The sequence below is a fragment of the Cheilinus undulatus genome, linkage group 11 (genome assembly GCF_018320785.1).
Source record: "Cheilinus undulatus linkage group 11, ASM1832078v1, whole genome shotgun sequence".
Classification (NCBI taxonomy): domain Eukaryota; kingdom Metazoa; phylum Chordata; class Actinopteri; order Labriformes; family Labridae; genus Cheilinus; species Cheilinus undulatus.
This window is the reverse complement of record NC_054875.1, coordinates 18028139-18051273: the sequence shown is the minus strand read 5'-3', so window position 1 is coordinate 18051273 and position 23135 is coordinate 18028139. Positions and strand designations below refer to the sequence as shown.

The 23135-nt window shown below is 38.9% G+C and overlaps 1 protein-coding gene across 3 annotated transcripts; it reads left to right on the top strand.

Moving 5' to 3' along the window:
* The first annotated feature begins 1527 nt into the window (after positions 1 to 1527).
* Positions 1528 to 22087, top strand: zgc:154075 (uncharacterized protein LOC556929 homolog). Of its 3 annotated transcripts, XM_041799908.1 has the most exons (14): positions 1528 to 1775; positions 1999 to 2149; positions 2316 to 2400; positions 2483 to 2556; positions 2657 to 2716; positions 3030 to 3137; positions 3320 to 3376; positions 3508 to 3638; positions 3790 to 3844; positions 12212 to 12304; positions 12392 to 12526; positions 13566 to 13667; positions 20834 to 20995; positions 21288 to 22087. In XM_041799908.1, exons 2-14 carry the CDS (start codon positions 2057 to 2059, stop codon positions 21408 to 21410), a joined length of 1278 nt encoding a protein of 425 aa, XP_041655842.1. In that variant the 5' UTR covers positions 1528 to 1775; positions 1999 to 2056; the 3' UTR covers positions 21411 to 22087. The 3 variants fall into 3 exon arrangements, with proteins under 3 accessions (XP_041655842.1, XP_041655843.1, XP_041655845.1); XM_041799909.1 differs by lacking the exon at positions 13566 to 13667 and having other exon boundaries at positions 1528 to 2149; XM_041799911.1 differs by lacking the exons at positions 13566 to 13667; positions 20834 to 20995; positions 21288 to 22087 and adding an exon at positions 16349 to 17020 and having other exon boundaries at positions 1528 to 2149.
* The last annotated feature ends 1048 nt before the right edge of the window (positions 22088 to 23135 follow it).

Sequence of the window (23135 nt, the reverse complement as noted above, 5' to 3'; positions counted from 1 at the left end):
ATAACCCTTTGAAAAATCTACTTCTTCTTTCATGGCGAACAAAAAATCACCATGGACACGCCCTTTAACGTAGATCTTTGACCATTGTATATGTGTAAGGCCAACGCCTTGGGAAGAGCCTGAGTGAATTTTCAGAATAATCTGCCCAACCATGTAGGTTCTGTAACGTGAAATTCAGGAGTAGTGACTTTTTGTTGCCAGAGGGTGGCGCTGAACAATTTTTCAAAATTTCAAGTATGGATGTGTTCTGGCCTGGACTGTTACCAAGCATATGAAATCTGTCTCAAATATGACCATGTATACTAGAGTTCTGACTGTTTAAATATTTTTGATGAGACAAAATGGCGACTCTTGACTTTGTTGCCCCGCCGAGGCCACGCCCTCTGACGAAAAGTCAATTCTATTTTTCACAAAGCTAAATCCACTTCTTTAGTCCATCCTGACACAAATTTGAAGTGGATATCTTGGATACTTTTTTAACTGTAGCTTGCACCATAAACCTTGATATTTCCTGTCACCACTAGGTGGCGCTTTGATCTGTATAAAATCTGACCATATAAAAGGGAGCAGGCCATGACCGTCAATATCTCTGAGCAATATGAGTCTAATCGGGCAAACCACGGCTGAGTAATAAACCACTTCCTGTTTACCAGAATCTTATGCAAATTTGAGGGCTCGCCATGGCCAGACCTTTCGACTCATGAGAAAACCCCGAATAATTTTTCATCATCCATGTCTCATGTAGCTCTGTGCCAAAGTACAAGTCGATCTGATGAAATCCCTCAAACGAGTTCGTTCAGTTATAACCCATGGAAAAGGCCAAAAACAGCCCCGTTTTTGCATATTTATTCAAAATGGCGGATTTCCTGTTGAAGGTAAAGTGTGTGCCCAAGAGGCTTTTTTGTAGATCTCCCCATGCTGCACCTGCACACAAAATTTGATGAATCTATGACAAAGTCAAAGGAGGGGGCTTTAACTCTGAAAACTGTTAGGGGGCGCTATTTTTGCATTTTTGAATTTTCATGTTGGAGACCCAAAAAATATCAAAATTTTCACGAGACCGGATGTACGTGCAAAGTGTCCTGCGAATTCATAAATGTTAAGGGCCTCAAAAGTCCATGCAATGACGGCAAATGATATGTTGAATAATCCTAGCAGATACAATTAGGTCCTCGCACCACTCGGTGCTCGGGCCCTAATAATCCTAACAGATATAATTAGGTCCTCCCACCACTCGGTGCTCGGGCCCTAATTAAAGAGGCAGGCAAGGAGTGGAGCCTTAAAGGAATTCTAGGAGCAGAGGGAGAGGAAGAAGGGATAAGAAATGGGAGGAGAGCGCTGCTTGTGTTCCTAAGGGGCACGGGGCTGGCAGCTATAATATAATATGAGGACAGTGACATGACGTTGCACATTCTTGTACAGTAGGTGGCGGTATGCACCTAAAAGTTGTTTGCGACCCGCCATTAAAACAAGGGAAGAAGAAGACAAAAAAGAAGAAGAAGAAGAAGAAGAAGAAGGGGCGGGGGCATCCTTGTCGCCTCCTGGAGTTCTGTACGGGATAGGTCTGTATCCAAGAAGTCTCCGAGCTGAAGCTATACTCTCTTGACCATAGAAGCCAGCCGTCTATTTTGCAGTTTTTTTATCAGGTCGAAGGGTGGAAGGAGCTAACTTTCTTAGCTATTGAAACAACAACCTGTTGATTATTGCAGTTGTGTTTTTAATTTCTTACGCCAACGCGGAAGTCAACGTTGGGAACGTCTCAACCAACAACACAGGTATTTAGCCACATAGCCTTGGCGTAAACTAAGATTTGTTTTATGTTAAAAACAGTAATAAGTAAACAAATGGCAGCGAGCAGCTCAAAACGATTGAAGGTGTGTCAAATGGCCCGTCATCAGATTTTCAGAATTTGAGGTTATTGATCCAAATGGCCTGCGTTTGAAGAGACTTTGACCATGTTTACCTCCGAGTCATACGTTTCTGTGTTCACCATTCCAGCCACCGTGGAAGTTGTTTGTGCAAGCTTTATTTGTGAGAAAGTTCACAGGACACCAGAATGACTCCCCCTACCCATGTAATCGTGGTTGGAGCTGGAAATCGAGGGGACATTTACTCTCAGTATGCATGTGTCCACCCTGATCGCATGAAGGTTTGGAAAGGTTTCACTCTCCCGTTGGCAACAATAATCCAGTGTACTGTTATATTTATGTTATGAACTAACTGAGCTGACGAAAGAATCTTAGTTTGTGAAATTACAATAATGATCCTTGTTTCTCATTATGGTTTATATTATATATCCAATTTATTTATTTCAGGTTGTGGGTGTTGCTGATCCGAGAAGATTTGCCCGCACTAAACTTCAACAACAGCACAAAATTGAAGATGAAAACGTATTTACCGGTGAGCATTAATTAAAAAATAATAATTTCTTATTAAGATATTCTGCTTCCTGTTAAATTTAAAGCTCTGTTGTTTATGCTAGACTGGAAAAGTATAGTTGAGAGAGAGAAGTTTGCAGATGCAGTGTTGATTTGTACTCCAGACTGCCTTCACAAGGTAAATATACAATAAATATTAACATTCTGGTTTAATGTGTAACTGAGTATCAAATGTTCCTTTTCTGAACTGATTCATGAAATGTGGCTGTGTCTCAAAGGAACCTGCTGTGGCCTTTGCCAAGAAAGGCTACCATATTCTGCTGGAGAAACCAATGGCTGTGAGTATGCTGTAGATTGACATTTTGATAGAGCTTTATTCTGAAATTGTTCTTGATGGTTATGTTTATTTGAAAAAAACGTTTCCCTTAGTTTCTTGATATGTTAGTTTTCGATTCTATATTTTGTTTAAAATCACTCCTACAAAAATAAAGTGCCAGTCTGGTTTTTTAAATTATTGTAATACATAGCTGTAATTCAGATGTTATTGTTCTTTTCAAGATTATTTCAGATTTTTAAGATATATTATATAAAGGATGAATCCTTTATTGCCAGTTATTGAACTACAGAGATTGACTTTTATTTTTATTTTAGACAAGTGTTGAAGACTGCACAGCGATTGTGGAGGCATGCACACAGGGCGGTGTGATGCTCTCAGTGGCTCATGTTCTGCGTTATGATCCTTTAATCCACATGATAAAGGTAAATGTTCTAAGTGTGATAACTGTGTATGATTTAATATTTAGATAAACTGACAAATGTATATTCTTTAAAAAGAATTTTTAGTGCACTAGGACAGGTAGTAAAGAAAATAGCAAATCCAAATGAGATTATTGTTTTTTTAAATTTATTGAACTTAAAGAAATGACACTGCTCTTTTGTAGGAGCTGATAGATGCCGGTGCTATAGGTGATGTAATCCACATTCAGCACTTTGAGCCGGTAAGAATTTAAACAGATCGGAAAGAAAGTAAAATAATCCTGAAGACTTATTCAATGAATAGTAAAACTAGTCATGCATGGAATTTGTTTTTAAATTAAAGCCCAATTAGTTTGTTAATCTTCTATTTCAGGTTGGGTTCTATCACTTTGCACACTCATTTGTCCGGGGTAATTGGAGGAATGAAGCAGAGAGCTCTTTTGCTCTTTTGGCAAAGTCATGCCATGACATTGACCTGATACATCACTGGGCAGGGGCACGCAGGTAAACAGACAGCAGTCAGTGATCAGCCCCGACCTGGTCAGAAATATGCAGCCTGCACACAAATGATTTGGATGGTGAGCTGGTTGGAAGATACTTTAATGTTTGTTTATCATTTTAACTAACCACTAACATTCTGTTTTGCACTTGGCAGATGTGTGAAGGTATCATCATTTGGATCTCTCAGCCACTTCAGGAAAGAAGACAAGGTGTGTACATTTGTTCATTTTGTCATTTTTTTCAATACTTTGTTTATAGATTTTCAATAACAACCAAGAGCATTAAAGAGGTAGTGAACACTTTAACATTTTTTTCAACTGTACACTGAGGTATCTGACTAAACTATGATAAAACACATCAGTGTTGGTGTTATAGCTGAAATTTGCACCAAACTGATAAAAATCTGGATTTTATGGCTTTTAATTAGCTCAGATGGACATCTGCCTTGAAAAATCTTTTTGAAAAGGTGGGGCTTATGTAGAAACCGACCATCGGTTTCTACGTCACAAACTCTATATAAAGCATTACCACCTCTGACTGACTTTACCATTCAGAGACCATTCCCATCCTCTCCTGCCTGCACCTGCACTGTCTTGGCTCTGAGAGCTACGGCTATAGTAACGCCGCTGCTGGAGCCAATGGCCTGAACAGGTAGTGCTCAGAACCACCACGGTCCAGCACGACACTATAGCCTGCGTCAGGGGGCTCCATAGGGGAAAACTCCTCCACTTAAAAAGATCGCTATGAGGCAGCAGTGCTGTGGGGCTCTGTGTCTCTCTCTGACAAGGGGACATCACTGCCACTCCTGCCTCAACTGGAAAGCCCCGTTCTTTTCCCCTCCCTCCTCTCAGAACCAAACTGTTCACTTTCTGTGCATTTTTTTGAATTATGGAGGTGGGCGGAGTTAGCGCTGAGCCGGGGGGTTCACTTACACTTTAATTCCCTTAACCCACCCACCTGAAGTGTACAAATAAGAATAAGGGAAGTACAAATGGAAAACAATAAGGGACCAGGTACATAAAATTAAATAACACCTTGACAGCAAGTAAAACAGTAAACACGCTAAGAAATTCTAAATAAGTGTTAAAAAAAACCTCCTTTGTTAACAGATTTTTTTCCAATAAAACACAGTGTCTTACAATGTCATGAAGGAGAAACATAATATTATATTGGACCTAGATTTTCAACACATTCAATAAAAGGAGACCAGGTTGCTCTGAATTGTCTCATGACAATTGGCTCTATTATATCTTTGTTTTTCAAGCTGCAACATACAAGGCATGTCCTTAATCCAATTGCTTAAAGATGGAGGTGTGTTTGATTTCCACTGGAGAAGAATCAGTCTTCGGGCCATTAACATGGCAAAAGCAATTACATTTGCTTGTAATTTAGAAACATTAATCTCTGGGGGTTGGACCCCAAAGATGGAGATGAATGGAGAATGTTTTATTGTTTTCCCACGCATACATAATAGAACCTCAAAAATTTTTCCCCCCAAAACTATTCAAAGACTGGTAATACCAAAACATATGACCTACAGTAGCTGGACTCTGATGACATCTTAAACAGGCTGCGCTAACATTCAGATATATTTTTGCAAGTAATAGTGTAGGCAAGGCAAGACTTTAAATTGAATCAGGCACCGGATAATACAAACAGAAGAAGTGTGAATGCATTCTAAGCAAACTTGCCAGATTTTCTCTGAGAGTTAAGTGTTGTTCCCATGCCAGTCTTGTTTTGTTCCATGATGGTGGATTAACATTCTGAATCATAGTGTAGATTTTGGAAATGTTACCTTTTGTGTAGGGATTTAAGGCTTGTATGTCATCTGTGATGTTCTTGGTTGGCAAGTAAGGGAGTCTGAAATGCAGGGCTGGCCCAAGCGTACTTGGGGCCCGAAGCAAAGTTTGATTGGGGCCCCCCAACCACTGATCACTGTTACTGATGCAGTTAATGCTAGATCTTCTGTACATATACAACTAATCTAAACCCCAGTGGAGAAAAAATGAGGTAACAGAACTTGAGATTTTGTAAATTTTATGTAAAACCACACTATTGATAGTGAGAGAAATTCAACACGTAACGTCATGCACATTACTTTAGTTAAACCTGAAGTGATTTGTCTCAGTTGATTCTTTAAATGAGTTAAACTAGACGCATTTCTTTGACCAGTGTTAATGAACTATCTATTTAGTCCATGATTAACATTCCTGTACATAATGGTAGTGACTATTGAATCACTCTGGGCCCACTGGCATGCATGCAGTAAACTGAGCTGTGAGCTTGACTTTTGTGGATTTGGAGAGGACTGTGATTGTCTCTGGGAGATCAGGAAGTCCTCCACTCCTCTGTCTCTACTGGGATGTTCTGGGTTTTACCTTTATGCACACAGATGAAGAAAGTTTCCTGTCTCCCTTCTCTTTTCTGGGAGATGGCTGGAGCCCCTTAAGGTCCTGAAGTCTGTAGGAGTGGACACTTGTGAAGGAGATGGACTTCTTCCTTTTTTTCTCATCTATCAGTCATTCTTCTGGAGACCCGTCTCATCAGCATGCATCCAAACTAAAAAAATAAATCAACCTTTTTAATGTGTTAATGATAATAACTTACATTTATGTACAAAACACAGAAATCAGGGGTGGAAAGTAACTAATTACATTTACTCAAGTTATTGTTATTATTGAGTAGCATTTTGTGTACTTGTACTTTTTTTGAGTACATTTCAAAATCACTACTTTTACTTAAATACATTTTGAGGGAAGTATTGTACCTCACTACTTTTAAAAAGTATCAAGTACTGAGTATAAAAAAAAAACACTAAAAGCCAAAATGAGGCTATTTTAGCTTTCAGCCAACAATAAAATGTCCAGAAGTTTGACTTTCACGGCACATGATGGTCAGTAGTGAGAGAATGGTTTCACATTTCATCCTAAAACAGCTGCTGCATTTGACTTTAGGTCAAGTCTCACCTTATAACAACAACCTGGTTATAGATTCATATTCTCTTGTAGTTATTTCACATTAAGAAAAGATAATATTTTACTACCTCAGGTATCAAAAATAGCTACTCAGTACTTTAAGTAAATTTTAAATGACGTACTTTTTACTTTTACTTGAGTAGATTTAAAGATTACTACTTTGACTTCTACTGAAGTACATTTTATCCAGAGTAACTTTACTTTTACTTCAGTACAATATTCTAGTACTTTCTCCACCTCTGTCAGAAATAAACCTGCTTGATGTCCTACATCCTCCCTTTTAAAACACATCCTCCACTTTCTGAATCACATTTTAGAAGGATTTAGAGCCATAAAACAACACAGAAGGCTAGCAGTTCATTTATTTTACATGCTTTTAACCTCAACCATAAACCCTACTACAGTAACAGCTAGTTTTATATAATAAGCATTTACTTTACAGCTCTTTTAATGATCAGTATTAACATGAAATCCCCTCCTATAGTCAGACATTATGACTTCATATGCAAGCTTCATTTTCTTTATTAATCATAATCTGGAAAAATTAATTAAACCGTGTCTTACCTGTGGTCGTATTTATGAATCCCTGTGGTCTGCTGTCTGTGTGCAGGAAGGCCTGATGACAAATCTGCTAACTTTGATCCTTTTTATGTCCTTTCTCCCGGTCCGTACTAAAACCCTACACAGCTCAGCTTCCCACTAAGAAGAGACTAAACTGTGCGTGGAGTCATTTGGTAACAGAAACTTAAGAAAACCACGACTTTAACGGGACTCTAGTTAGTGTTTAGCATGTCTATAACACGTCGATAGTGCAGAGACGCTATTTGACTGTTTTGTGGTGCATTCAAGAACATTATGTAAATATTCGATTTAATGGACAGACTTGAGAAACAGCCTAAAACAGCGTTAAACGAATCCCCCGATGTAAAACATCGACTTAAACTATTGAATCTGAGGTGGGGCTCTGTTTCTTCCTGACTTTAACTCCCAGGACCTAATTCCCCTTCACAAGCCTGGCTTCTGAACTGCTTGTGAACATTCCCTTCTTCGCTCTTGGAGGGCCCCTGGTTGCGACAGGGCCCTTACCAGCTGCTTATGTTGCTCATGCCTCAGGCCGGCTCTGCTGAAATGTGTACTAGCAAACCTTCTGATTTGCAGAAATCTGAAAAAATTAGTTTTAGGAATATTGTAAGATTTTTGTAATGTTTCAAATTATGTGAATGTCCCTTTAACAAAAATGTCTTAAAATAAACCAGGCCATTTTTATGCCAAGTTTGAAATGCTGTGTCAGTTTGAGATGGTAAGAAGATGTGATTATTCACCAAGGGAAAATACAAACCCAACTGGTTAATGCGAAAGTTCTTCCTAAACTGGAACCAAAATTTCAAGGAGTGTTTAACCACAGGGTTATGGATTGAGGATGTGAACCTTTAGGAATATTAGAGCATAACAGAGAAATAAGAGAAATTGCTGGGTTGTTGTCCATTTCCATGCTGGCCCAGATTGGATCCTGATGATTTCTCCAAGTGGAAATTCAGTATATTAATTTGCTTATATTTGCTACCAATAGTATTAAGTAAAACCTGGTAGGCCAGGCCTCCTGCTGACTTGGGCTCATTTTGTCATGTATACTGTACATCTGTAAATATGCTGTGTAATGGTCCATAACATTAATTCTTTTAAAATGTCCCTGTGTTGTGTTTTGTGTTTGTTAGTTTATCTCACTGCTATGAGCCCACACCTGCTGACAGTTCCGCCAAAGACTGATGTCCCCCCGGTCCCAGTCCATATCATTTTAGTTCCTCTTTTAGCAATAACATACACCCTACTAGACTCAGACCTTCTGATTCCCCTAAACAATCACCTATTTCTGTCATTATTACCACCAGAGAGCACACCGACAATAACCATTTAAAACTTTCCACAGTCGCAAATCTCCATAATCTTAAACCCATACTCTCATGTAATCCCCCGGCTGATCCCCCCTAACCATCACAGACCACACTGAAAATGGCACTTTTAAATGTTAGATCTCCTTTAAACAAGACTTTTCTTACTAACAACTTGATTTTAGATAACAATATTGATTTTATGTTTTTAACTGAAACCTGGCTTAGCATCGATGCCCCTGCGACCTTGATCGTAGCTTCTCCTCCTAATTACATTTTTTTATATTCTCTTTGACAAGGAAAAAGATGTGGGGGGACAGCCACAAATCTTTTAGCACAGTTTGGTTTTAAAGAAATTTTATTTAATGAATACACATCTTTTGAGCATCATTCCTTTGTTTTTAGCAGTCCTCTTATTCTATGTTTAACCATCTACAGACCACCTAAACGTTGTGCCTCTTTTATTCTGGAATTTTCAGAACTGCTCTCTTATATCCACTAAATATGACAGAATTATAATTTTAGGTGATTTTATGCTCCATATAGACAATCAGTCAGACTCTTTTAGCTCAAAATTTTTAAATCTTCTTAATTGTATGAATTTTACCCAACATGTTACACAACCCACCCACAACAGAGGTCACATTTTAGATCTAGTAATAACCTATGGCCTGTCAACATCTGTGACCTCCGTTGTGGACGTGGGCTTGTCTGACCATTTCTGTGTGTTTTTTAATATCAGTGATTTTAAGTAGCAGGAAATCCCAGTGCGTACTGTCAGGAACCGCTACTTTACTGCTGAAGTGGCTGCAGATTTTATTGACATTTTAACTGATATCACACCAGATGTTTTACCTTCCTCCTGTGATTTTATTGTGAACAATTTTAACAGTAAACTTAGGTCAGCACTTGACACTGTGGCACCAATTGAAATACAAAATGTCACAACAAACCCAAGGCCTCCACGGAGAAACAATAACATAATCAATTTGAAAAGGATCTGCAGAAAAGCAGAAAGGAGGTGGCGAAAGAGCAAGCTGCAAGTTAATTGTGATATATTCCCGGAAAAATTAATTATCTACAACAAAGCAGTTAAGACAACATTTTTCAAAATTAATTCATGACAATCAAAATAATCCAAAAATTCTGTTTACAACAAAAGACTGTTAGTTAACCCTGTTCTTAACCAATTTTTAACCCAGACTTGTCATGTGATGACTTTGCAGTCCACTTCAGTAGTAAAATATATTTTATTAGATCAAACTTTTACGTGCCCAGCCTTCTAATTTTAGCTCATCCGATTCTTTGCTTTTAGATGAGGAAACACTGGGGAGTTTTGTCCTGGTTGATGCTGAGATGCTTGATATAGTTTTTAAACAACTCAAGCCAACTACCTGCTTTTTAGATCCCATCCCAGCATCCTTTTTAAAAAACTCCTATGACTTTTTTAAACATGATATTCTTACCATTTTAAATTATTCTCTTCAGACAGGTATATTCCTCTCTGCTTTTAAGACTTCTGTTATTAAACCCCTTTTGAAGAAAAGCAATCTGGATATAGCAGTAGCTGATAATTTTAGACCTGTATCCAACTAGCAGTTTTTAAGTAAAATTTTAGAAAAGACTGTTTTAAACCAGTTAAATGATTTTATCAATTACAGAAATATTTATGAAATTGATCAATCTGGTTTTAGAAAAAACACAGTACAGAGACTGCTTTAGTTAAAACTGTTAATGACCTCAGGTCCAACATGGATAAGAAATTACGTTCTGTTTTAGTTTATTGGACCTGAGTGCAGCTTTTGATACAGTCGACCATGACATTCTTTTAAACAGACTCCGTAATTTTATTGGCATCTCTTGCGCTGTTTTTAACTGGTTTAAATCTTATCTTAGCGACAGAAAGTGTTATATGAATTTTGGGGATCGCTCATCCAAATCTTATAACGTGAAGTGTGGTGTTCCCCAAGGTTCAATTTTAGGCCCTACTCTTATAATTTTTATATGCTACCTCTAGGGAATGTCATCAGGAGGCACGGCATCAATTTCCACAGCTATGCTGACGACACTCAACTTTATGTTGCTTTGTCTCCTGATGACACAGGGCCACTTGATGCCCTTTTTAACTGTATTGTAGATATAAAATCATGGATGGCAGAGAACTTTTTACAGCTCAACCAGGACATAACTCAGGTTTTAGTCATTGGTGCAGGGGCCAAGAGAGAGAAACTGGTCAGCAAACTCCAAGTGTTATATTCCGTGTGAGCAGGCTAAAAATGTAGGTGTTTTATTTGACTCAGATCTTAGTTTTGAACCACATAATCGCGATATCACCAAAAAAGCTTTTTATCATTTAAAGAATATAGCCCAAGTGCCACTGTTTCTCTCTCAAGCCAATGCAGAGACATTAATCCATGCTTTTATCACCTGTAGAATTGATTATTGTAATGCTCTCCTTTCTGGTTTCCCCAAAAAGAAAATCTCACATCTCCAGCTACTCCAGAACTCAGCTGCAAGAATGCTGACAAGGACCAGAAAGAGAGCTCACATTACACAGATTTTAAGGTCTCTGCATTGGCTACCCGTCTGTTTTAGAATCGATTTTAAGATTCTTTTGTTGTTTTTTTAAAGGTCTTAACAGTCTTGCTCCTTCTTATTTATCAGATTTGCTTTTACACTATGAGCCCAGTCGAGCCCTCAGGTCTTCAGAAAGTTCTCTGTTAGTAGTACCCAAAATCAGAACAAAAACCTTACGGTAAGGCATCTTTTTATCACTACAGCCCCCGGCTATGGAACAGCCTACCTGAAGACCTGAGGGCTGCACCTGATGTTAATGTTTTTAAAAGCAAACTCAAGACCTACCTTTTTAGTCTGGCTTTTAAGTAAAACTTAGCTTATCATCTTAATTTTGTCTGTCTTTGAGGTTTTATTTTATGTCTTAATTTTTGGGACTGTCTTTTAGTAGTTTATCCTCTCATCATAACTTTATTAAGTCCTCTTTTGTGTTTTATACTTATTTTATACAGTTTTATTGATCTATATTTAATTGTTTTCATTCTTATTTTAGTATCCTCTTATTCTGTTTCTTTTTCATTTTCCGTCACTAGATTTTAACCTAAACTCCAGTGTTTCCTCATTCTGAACTTGAAGATAGTGTTTCCTCAGTGTGCACGTTCCAGTGTGTAAGGAATCCTTTATACATACAGTGCTTAACAAATTTATTAGACCACCACCCAAAGTAAGGTTTATGCCACAGGTGCATCATGAAGCACTTTCATGTGGACTCTTTCATTTTCAGTGAGCTCTCCACGTTTTACCATTTTGAACAGGAATGAGGAATTTCAAACTGAATTCACCCAAATTTGAGCCGGCTCACTGGGCTTCTCTGAGAAGTCAGAAATGAATCAAGCATAACATTCAACCACCAAAACTAATTTTTATGTTCAGGAATGCAAGTAAATAACTATAATTTGACATATGAATCATTAGTTGAAGTAATATGTTTTTCTTTAAATTGTATTTTGTGTGTAAAGCACTTTGTGCTGCATTGCATCGTATGAAAAGTGCTATATAAATAAAGATTGATTGATTTTATTTGGATATGAAATCGAAATGAGAGCTCTCTTTACTATTACTTACTGAAATCTCTTACCGGCCATAAATATATAATTTGGACTAAGCATGTTTTTGTTTTGTTTTGGTTTTTTTTCAGCCAGCTAATGCTGCCGATCGCTGCATGAACTGTCCAATAGAGCAAGACTGTCCGTACTCAGCATGCAAAATCTATCTGGATAGAGTGAAACAGGTAAACATTTCAACTTTATCTATCCAATGGACACTCTGTTGACATAATACTAAACATGATTTCAATTTGTGTATGTGCATATGCTAGGGTCACACTAGCTGGCCTGTATCAGTCATATGCCAAAGCTCATTACCAGACATTGAGACAGTGACTGAGGCTCTGAAGAATGGACCATATGGGCGCTGTGTGTACGAGTGTGACAACGATGTATGCAGTAACCAGGTTAGAGAACAGTGACTATAACACACACACACACACACACACAACATACTTCCAAACTGTAATACAACATACTTCCAAACTGTAATACTATCACTGGTTTCACTGTCATGATAACAAATCATATCTGCTAATACAGCAGCTTCTCATACATGAAGTAATGTGTGTCAGAGCGAACTGGCATGTTAGAAGTCAAAGAAAACTGTTGAATATCAAAAATATTTCAATTTTTACACAAGGAACAAAATGTCAGAGTGAGGTATTTTCAAATGAAATATTGGAGTGTGGTCTGATATTTCCTTTATCATGGCAGATGTTACCTAAAAGCATCTGAAAATGTTTCATTACTGTTTTTGTTTTTCTCTAATCCAGATGTTACAAATGCTTAAACTACATAAGCCCTTTAGGTTTGAGGAATTTAATTATGCGTAAGCTATTTTGTTATGGATAATGGTTTAACTCCACTCAGATAAAGTAACTAAAATTGACAGTAATATTTTATGGCATTTTGCTGATTTGTATTTTGAGCTATTACATGTTTTTTACAAATTGCTCAGAACTGTGGTCTTCAACTGATCGTACCTGAGGACCCAGCTCCATCTGAGAAGTCACAACCCAAATTTTGGAAAAATTTCCAACCAGTCAAATTCAACTAATGTAGAAATGTTGTAGTTTAAACGTTAAGTGAAACAAAATATTGAACAAAGAGACAGGACAAAACAAGCATGTTTAAAAAGTGCATTGTTACAGAAGTCCTGGGAGGTTGTGCATACAGACATTTTATTTTACTTTATTTTCCATATAGACAGCACCTTGAATTAAGAGCTCATGAAATTTAAATGAAAAATAGCTTTTAGATCCCGAGATAACGTGATAAATAAGCTGAGATCTCAAAAAACAAACAGAATCTGTACATCATAGACTTTTTGCCATAATTTTTTTTCCATATATACATTTGGCCACCGGTTGAGAACAGCTGGCTTAAAGTCAAATCAGTTTTTTTCCAAATGATCAGTCATGCAAATCTATTTTGATTGTCTAGGTTGTTAATATGGAATTTGAAGGGGGTCTGACAGCAGCCTTTTCAATGGTGGCATTCACTGAGGAGATATGCCAACGGCAAACAAACATCTATGGCAGCAAGGTAATTAAAGATATAGCCATTCTTAAGGCATAAAAATACTTTCCTCACCTTTACACATAACATAAATGGCAGCCTTAAACCTAAGGAACACAGAGCATTATAGTTTTTCCCTTTTAGACATTATACTTGAGTATTGATTTGTTACTGATACAGTGGGGTACAGTTTAAGTAATAACAACTGTTATGAACTGAGGTAGTGGTTAAACATTTATATCGACCCATCAGAATATAATGTGGAAAGAACTGATGTCAGTAGCAGATGTTTATCTGTTGTGTCCTGAGCATTTAACCTACAGTGCCGTGAAAAAGTATTTGCCCCCTCTCTGATTCCAGTTTTTCTTTTTTTGCATATTTATCACACTTAAATGTCTCAGAACAACAAACTAGTTTTGATATTTCACAAAGACAACCCAAGCAAATACAAAATGCAGTTTCTAAATGATACTTTTATTTATTAAGGGAAAAAAATCCAAACCTATCTGGCCCTTTGTGAAAAAGTAATTACCCCCTGAACCTAATAACTGGTTGTGCCACCCTTTGTAGCAATAACTGAAATCAAGCATTTGCGATAGCTGGTGATGAGTCTTTTGCATCACTCTGGAGGAATTTTGGCCCTCTCTTCTTCGCAGAATTATTTTAACTCAGCCATAGTGGAGGGTTTTCTGGCATGAACTGCCCGTTCAAGGCCACACCACAGCATCTCAGTTGAATTTAAGTCCAGACTTTGACTTGGCCACACCAAAACCTTCATTTTATGTTTTTTTGAGCCATTCAGAGGTGGACTTGCTGGTATATTTTGTGTTGTTGTCCTGCTGCATAACCCAAGAGCGCTTAAGCTCGAGGGCACAAACTGATGGCCGGATGTTTGTCTTTAGGATTTTCTGTTAGACAGCAGAATTCATTGTTCCATCAATCACAGCAAGTCGTCCAGGTCCTGAGGCAACAAAACAGCCCCAGACCATCACACTGCCACCACTGTTGGCATGATGTTCTTTTATCAAATGCCGTGTTATTTTTACGCCAGATGTCACGGGCTGCACACCTACCAAAAAGTTCAACTTTTGTCTCGTCAGTCCACAGAATATATCTTCACGTCTTGGGGATCATCAAGACTAGAGATCTCTTACTGATCTCCAGGAACTTTAATCATTGCCTGTCTGTCCTCCACGCTGCCCAAATTCATCCAGTATGTAACATGTGCCACCAGAGACAAGAAAACACTGGACTTATTTTATGCCAACACCAAGGAGGCATACAAATCAGTTCCCCTCCCCCTTCTGGGAAGAGCTGATCACAACACGGTTCATCTCCTGCCCGTATACAAGCCCCTTGTTGACAGGCAACCAGCTGTGTCCCACACAGTGAAGAAGTGGTCTGGTGAGGCTGAAGAGGCTCTGAAGGACTGCTTCGAAACAACAGTGTGGGAAATATTCAGCAACTCTCATGAGGAGGACATTGACAGTTTAACTGACAGCATCACGGACTACATAAACTTCTGTGTGGAGAACACCATACCCACCAGGACTGTATGGTAATTCTCCAACAAACCCTGGATTAATCCTGACATTAAGGTTCTTTTAAAGGAGAAGAAGAGAGCCTTTAAGGCCCTGTCCACACGGAGACGAAAACAATTTATTGCCATTTCAAAAATTTTTTCCTTAAAGACAGGACTGTTTCAGGAAATATCCACATAAGCATGGAACCACTGAAACGACTGAAAACGCTGTAGTGCACATGCCAAGCCTGTACGTGGCACTGTAACGCTGCCACAGAAATGCACCAAAAGAGAGAAGAAGATCACAGAAAACTGACACAAACTTTCTTCTAGTTGCCCTTCTGGTTGTTGACCACGTTGGATTTAAGAACAAATAGTGTATGTGTTTCACAGTGGTGGTAAAGGAGCATCAGATTTTGCTGTAGAAGTCATAACAAGCTCAGTAGCTTCTGCAGCATGAACACAACCCTGTAATCAGCCATTGTTGTTTTGGCCGGACCCGCGCAGGTGTCGTAAGAGAGCTACGCTATGTGTGACGTAATCATTTCAAAAAAGATATGGCTGGCTGTCCACACGGTGACGAAATGGTAGTTGTTTAAGGATTTGTGCACTCTGGGACCCGTTTTCAAAAAGTATCATTTACAGTCACCCAAAACGTTGTTTCCGTGTGGATGAAACGCTGATACGACAAAAAGCTTTTGCGTTTACTCCTGACAGGGCCTAAGTCAGTAAACAAATACCCCTTTTCCATCCAAAGAACCAGTTGCTCATTCGGTGCTAGTGCTTAGTTGGTCCTAATCACACAGCCAAGTTGGAGCCACGTCATTGCGTCAACTTAAAACGTCAGTACGTCACTGCATACGTAGCGGTTTACCCAAGGATGCTCGCGCCGTACAGAAGTAAACAAAGCAACAATGGAGGAGCTCATCGTTGTAAGTGATGATCCTGGCTTTGCAAGCCTGCATAAAGATTCAGAGCCAAAAACCCCAACTGCTACAGGCTATCCGTCTTCCTCGTAGTCACAGGGAATGGCGACTACGTTTGAGAAGACAGGTAATTATTAAAGAAATTTTGATTCATAACAATTAATGTATTAGTGTTAGCATTTGCTAGGCTACGTAGCTTCGACTACAAGTACATAGCAGTTAAACTCAATAAGTTGACGATGATATCTTCATCGTTATAGATGGTCTTAAGGCTGACTGCGAGGAGGTGCCTCCTAAAAAGAAATGACTGCAAGCTGGAGCTGAGCAAGAAAATGGTGCTGACCTACGGTGTACTCCATAATATTTGTGAAGAACATGGGGATAACTTCATTGAGGAGCTCCCAGGCACACATGTACACGATCAGCCAGCTGTCCAACCATTTACCTGAGAATGGTAATCCAGAGGGATTACTTTGTGAGTGACTGAAGGCATGCTGTTCTATCCAAATTAACTGTCATGAAATGTACAAATGTTTGTATATAAACAGTTCTCTCCATCATGCTGTCCACCTTTAGTTGATGCTCTAACTGATGCTCAAGGACACATGACAGGTTACTGTGATATTCACATTTTTTGTTTTATACCCAGCGCTTTTGTTTGACATGTTTCAATAAATTGTTTGAGATGAGAAAATCACCATTGCATTCTTCTGCCGTAATGCCCCACTTTGTATGTCAGTATAGCATGAACTTTTTACATTTTCCATAAATTTATTGTAACCAACAATACGATTCCAATAATATATGCGCTGCAGTAGGGCAGTTTATCTATCTAGCTTGGTATGAAAAAAAAAACACATGCTGCTGATATGTTTGAAACTAGGAATGTGTGGATGAACTCATTTTTGAAACTTTTAGCCCCTTTTCATTATTTCATTTGGCCATTTCTGCAACATTTTCTGCCCTTTTTAACCCATTTTTGATCATTTTTGCCACTTATAACTAATTTTTATACCTTTTGCCCCCTTTCATTTACATGTTTTTGTCACATTTTAACCTCTTTCCTGCACATTTTTGCCCCTTGGTGCCACACCAAAGCACTCTCCAACCCCTTTTCATCACTTACTCTGGCCATTTTTGCAACATTTCTGCCAGTCTTAACCTATTTAAAAAATATATATTTACTAATAATGGCTGACGAGTAAATTTCTGTACAAACAGATCAACATATGACCATTGTAAGCTTTTTAAATGGTAATTGTTTTTGAGATGGATTTAACAGCTGCAGACATTTGAAGCCAAAAAATACTCTTAAAACCAGAGCCTGATTTGGCCCTCGGGTCGCCAGTTGATGATCAGTGCTGGAGATTATAGACGAAACATGCATCTCTTTTCATAAATAACTTTTTATTTACACAAAGTACAAATTAACATAATTACAAATGAACTTTTAAGCCAAACAATTTGGTCCGAGAGGAAGACGAGGCAGATGAGCTGCAGGATGGAACAGGCATGCTGCAGAATGGGACTGGCGATGCTGGCCATGGTAACAGAGCCTCCAGATCCATGGTTGACAACTCTAAAATGAACAAGAAACATTGTTGATTACCATATAGTTCAGTAATATAATTTAACGGACCATTGTGTAACAACGAGGGAAGTTCTGAATACAGGTCTTGCAGTGAAATATTGCTGCTGCTTTCCTCAGGATTCTTAAGGCATTGTTATTATCTATTAGCTTACCAGTGGCTAACTGGCCAGCAAACAATAGCCCGTTCCACGTTAGCTGGCGTAACGTTCATAATATTGATGAGGGAATATTGTAGCAAGCATGTTCATAGTAGGCTAATAACAGGGTGAAATAAAACTTACCAGGATCAGTAACGGTGGTCTGCAGGACGGAGCCGACCAGCATGGACTCCGTCGTGGCTGTGGCCAAGTTCAGAATGGCTGTTTTCCACTACGTCACGATCGTCATGATAACCCCGCCCCGACGTAGTTGGTGCTTCACTCTGGCCCAGCAAAGAGTTGGTGCTTGCTAAGCACCAGTTTGTAGCACCTGGAGCCAGTGCTTTGTTGGTGGAAACAGAAAGATTCGGTGCTAACCCAGGCACTAGCACTAGCACCAGCTCAGTCGAAAAGGGGCAAAAGAGGAGCTGAAGACTGTTAAGAAGGAGCTGTGAGGAGAAAAATTAGGAAGGGGAAGGACAGATACAGGAAGAAGTTGGAGGAACAGCTGCAGGAGAACAACACCAGGGAAGTTTGGAGAGGCCTGAAAACCATCTCAGGCCACCAGGAGACAAACTCCCAGGCAGCTGGGATTCAAAAGTGGGCAGATGAACTAAACACCTACTTCTGTTGGTTTGAGGAGATATCTGCCCCTCCCCCAGCTGTGTCAGCCCTGCAGCAGCCCCCCTCCCCTGATCTCCAACATTCTGCCCAAGGCCCCCCCCCTCCCATGCTCCTTCCAGCCCCCCATCTACACCCCAAGACACACAGCCCCCCTGCTCCAAGGGGGGCCTCTCCAGGTGAGGAACCAGCTCAGAAGGATAAAGACCAGGAAGGCTGCAGGACCAGACGGCCTCAGTTCCAGGCTCCTCAGGTCCGGCTCAGACCAGCTGAGTGGGATCGTTGGACATCTGTTCAACCTGACCCTGAAATTGGGAAGGGTTCCTCTGGAAGACATCCTGCATGGTACCTGTGCCAAAGACCTCACATCCCAAGGACCCTAGCTGCTACAGGCTGGTGGCCCTAACATCCCACCTCATGAAGGCCCTGGAGCGGCTGGTCCTTGACTACCTGCGCCCCCTGGTGAGCACGTCCATGGACCCACTGCAGTTTGTGTACCAGCCTGGCATCGGAATGGACGATGCCATCATCTTCCTCCTATTGCAGGTCTTTCCTTCCTGCAGATGTAAGGCTCCACAACAGAAACTGCTCAAAGTTATCGTGCAATAAACCATATTTATATGTATAATCTGTACACGTGTCTATAGGCTATATATAATTATGTATGTATATATGTGTATATTGGTGTACATATAAGTATCTCCCTATTTCCAGTCCGTTATATATTCAACATGTACATAACAGCGGTAAATGGTATTTATAATTGTTTTGATTTGTAAGTTAAATTTCTATATTTCCTATACTGTATTTATTGATTTGTGTGCTTTGTTTACTCTACTCTTGCTCCTATAAATTTGGAATTTCCCCTTGCGGGACTAATAAAGTAATATCTTATCTTAAGATGTTTCTTGGCAAATATAAGACGAGCCTTTGTATTCTTTTTTTGTCAGCAGTGGTTTTTGCCTTTGAACTCTCCCACGGAAGACATTTTTACCCGGTGTCTTTCTTATGGTTGACTCATTAACACTGACCTTAACTTAGGCCAGTGAGATCTGCCATTCTTTGGATGTCGTTCTGGGTTCTTCTGTGACCTGGATAAGTCGTGGTTGCACTTGGAGTAATTTTGGTTGTCCGGCCACTTCTGGGAAGGTTCCCCACTGTTCCCAGTTTTGTCCATTTGTAGATATGAGTCCCAAAGTCTTGGAAATGACTTTGTAGCCTTTTCCAGACTGATAGATTTCAGTCATTTTATTTCTCATTTGTTCTTGAATTTCTTTGGATCGTGGCATGATGCGTTTCTTTTTGAGATCTTGATCACTTTGCCTGACAGGTTCTATTTAAGTGATTTCTTGATTCAACAAATCTGGCAGTAATCAGGCATGGGTGTGGCCAGTGAAACTGAACTCAGCTTTCCAAGAACTGTGGTTAATCACAGTTAACCATAGATGGAAAAAGTACTAGACTGTTGTACTCAAGAAAAAGTAAAGTTAATTTGGATAAAATATATGTAAAAACTGTAATCTCTAAATCTACTCAAGTAAAAGTACCAAGTAAGTCATTTAAAATTTACTTAAAGTACTGAATAGCTACTTTGATACTTTAGGGGGTTTTACATTAAATGATCTTTTCTTAATTTGAGTGAACTACAAGAGAATATGAATCTTAAACTAGGTTGTTTTTTTAAAGGTGAGACTTAACCTAAAGTCAAATGCAACAGCTGTTTAGGATGAAATGTCAAATGATTCTCTCACTACTTGTGGTGTGAATTCCATCTCTTTTCAGAGATCCAGATCATTCAGCTCAGTTCACCAAGAAGAGAAGGCTCTTTCTTTTTCTTTTCTTTTTAATTACTTTTTACACATACAGGTTTGGATTATTATTTTCCCTTAATGAATAAAATCATCATTTGGAAACTGCATTTTGTATTTGCTTGGGTTGTCTTGTGAAGTATTAAAATTGGTTTGATGATCTGAAAAATGTATTCACTGTCAAACATGAGAGAAATTGTTGTCAGAGTGGGAATCATAAAACCATCTCTGGGACAGGTCATGCATTTTGTAGGACATGTTCCAGTGACATTACAAGGGAAGGGACTGTTGAAACCATTTAATATCTGTTCAGCATCTAATTTCATAGCTCATTTAAAAACAGACAACTTATGAAGAGGACATTTTTAAAACAAATTGTTTTTTGAAGTAACACTTGGTTGAATCGTTATTCTAAACAAAGATATCAGTCATGACTTTCAAGATTGATGTACCTGTAATTGTTAGTTGTTCAGATGCTACTACACTGCAGACACTACACTACTACTCTATTGTGTTAAATGTCATATGTATACTAATCTCTGAGTTCAAGATGGAAGCTTACTTATGAATTGAAATGTGTCTCCATAGGGGGAGCTGTCTTATGATGGCCATGCGGTACATGTGTTTGACTTTCTGACCCAGAGATCCAAAAAGCACACAGCATACAGTAATGCCCCCAAACAGTTTGCCATGAGCGGACACGGCGAAGCAGACTACCACCTTATAGATGCCTTTATTTCTGCTGTGGCGGTGAGTGCTTGTTTAAAAATAAATTAAATTTGTAATTGACTGACTGTAGGGTCACCATGTTTAATTTCTGGAGGCAATACATGAGTAGATAATTTGAATCTTCACTTAAATCAACATTTGACCTTTATTGTCTGGACAGATGACAAAATAAGAACAGATCCAGATTATTATAGTGCAATTATTGTTGTTCCTGTTTGGAAAGTTGTTAACAGCAAATTTCTGTACAGGTTTTAGAAACCATGTTCACTGCTTGGTTTTTCTGCCATTTGTTTCTGTGTTTTGGGGATTACAGAACAATGATCCATCGCTGATCTGCTCGGGTCCAGAGGAAACACTGATGAGCCATTTACTGGTGTTTGAAGCAGAGCGTTCACGACTGGAGAGCAGAGTGGTGTACTGTGGGATCCAGAGCTAAAGGCCTGAAAAGGAGTTTTTCATTCAGATGATTTCACCTAAAAAATAACTATAACACAAAAATGATACCTGATTAGTGTTTTATGACACAGAGACCAAATCAGGACTAGGACCAAATGTATGATATGGATATCCTCTTTTCACCAGTTCCTTTACAACTAACTCAATTCAACTCTTCCAGGTTGAGGTTGCCACTGCAGTGCAGAGGTTTGATCAAAAATGATGTTTCTTTCAGGCATTCATCAAACCAGAAAACACTAATAGCCTCTAACACACACCCAACTTGTTTACATTTACCACTGATCCTTCAGAATTACATCTAATGAGCTCCATGCACCATTGTTATAGTGCAGATGTTGCAACAGTAGTGTTCATTTTTAAAGCTAAGGGGGTTATTCTGAAATATTGCAACACACAGTCTGTTGATTTCCTGTTCATGTGGGTAACATTGATTGACAGCCCACACACAATGGCTAATGTTTTTGTAGAGGTAAAGGAAAGACTGTTCTCAGACATTGTTAGCAGTTTTTTCAGGCTGACCTGTTATAGGAGTCAAGTCACAATTCCTTTGACTCAATTTACTTGCATTTATTCTGGTATAAGGAACAACATTAAAGAATGTATGTACAAAAGGACCTTACTCGACCAATCATTACCAGTAAATAAATCTTGTTACAACAGTAGCCTAAGTAATTTTGTTCAATGTTGAATATAATCTAAAATGTCTTTGGTTTATGAGTGTTCCTGAGAAAAAGACACCTAATCTACACCAACACCTGATAGATGTTTAGGTAATAAAAGATACCAAAGAATCACATTAAATTTAAGAAGATAAAAATAAAACAAATGATCATTTACAATCATATGGTTTTTAAGAGTACAGGTAACTGGTACAACCTCAGAATATGGAAATGTTGCCATACGTGTGAAACAAAAATAAAATCAGTCACGTAGCTTTTACTGTAAATGATGTTATAGAATCAAATGTAAAAAAAATGTCTGCGTAATTAGCATTTCCTGTCCAGAATTTAACAGTTGTTTTTCACAAAGTACCATCTTTTGAACACAGTGAACACATGTGAAGAAACAGCACCACTCTCTGGACTGAGTTGGTTTAAGAGCAAGAAGAACTCAGAGTAGTATTGATAAAACATTTTTTGTGTCAATGGTTGCAAACAAATGTATTTTTTTTGGGGGGGGGGGGCATTTTTGTGCCTTTATTTGATAGAGGAGGATAGTGGATAGAGTTGGAAACAGGGATGAGAGTTGGGGAGAGACATGCGGTAAGGGGCCTCAGGCCGGATTCGAGCCTGGGCCGTCTGCGTACATGGGGCGCGCCTTAACCACTCAGCCACCTGCACCCACCAACAAATGTATTTTAAATGGTTCCTTGAAGCTTTGGCACTGAAAAAAAAACATTTAAGCTAACTTTTAGAAACTCATTTTATGGAATGCACAATTAACAGAACTAACTGTGATTTCTTAAATTTGGGAAAATTCTACATACACTATATTGCCGAAAGTATTCACTCACCCATCCAAATAATTGAAATCAGGTGTTTCAATCACTCCCGTGGCCACAGGTGTATAAAATCAAGCGCCTAGGCATGCAGACTGTCTCTACCGTAGACTGTAGAAAGAATTGGACAAACCCCGTGTGACGTCAGTCGTCTACTTACAATAGGCGGACTCAAACAGTTCTTGAAGCCCATTCGTGGAGGCTTCC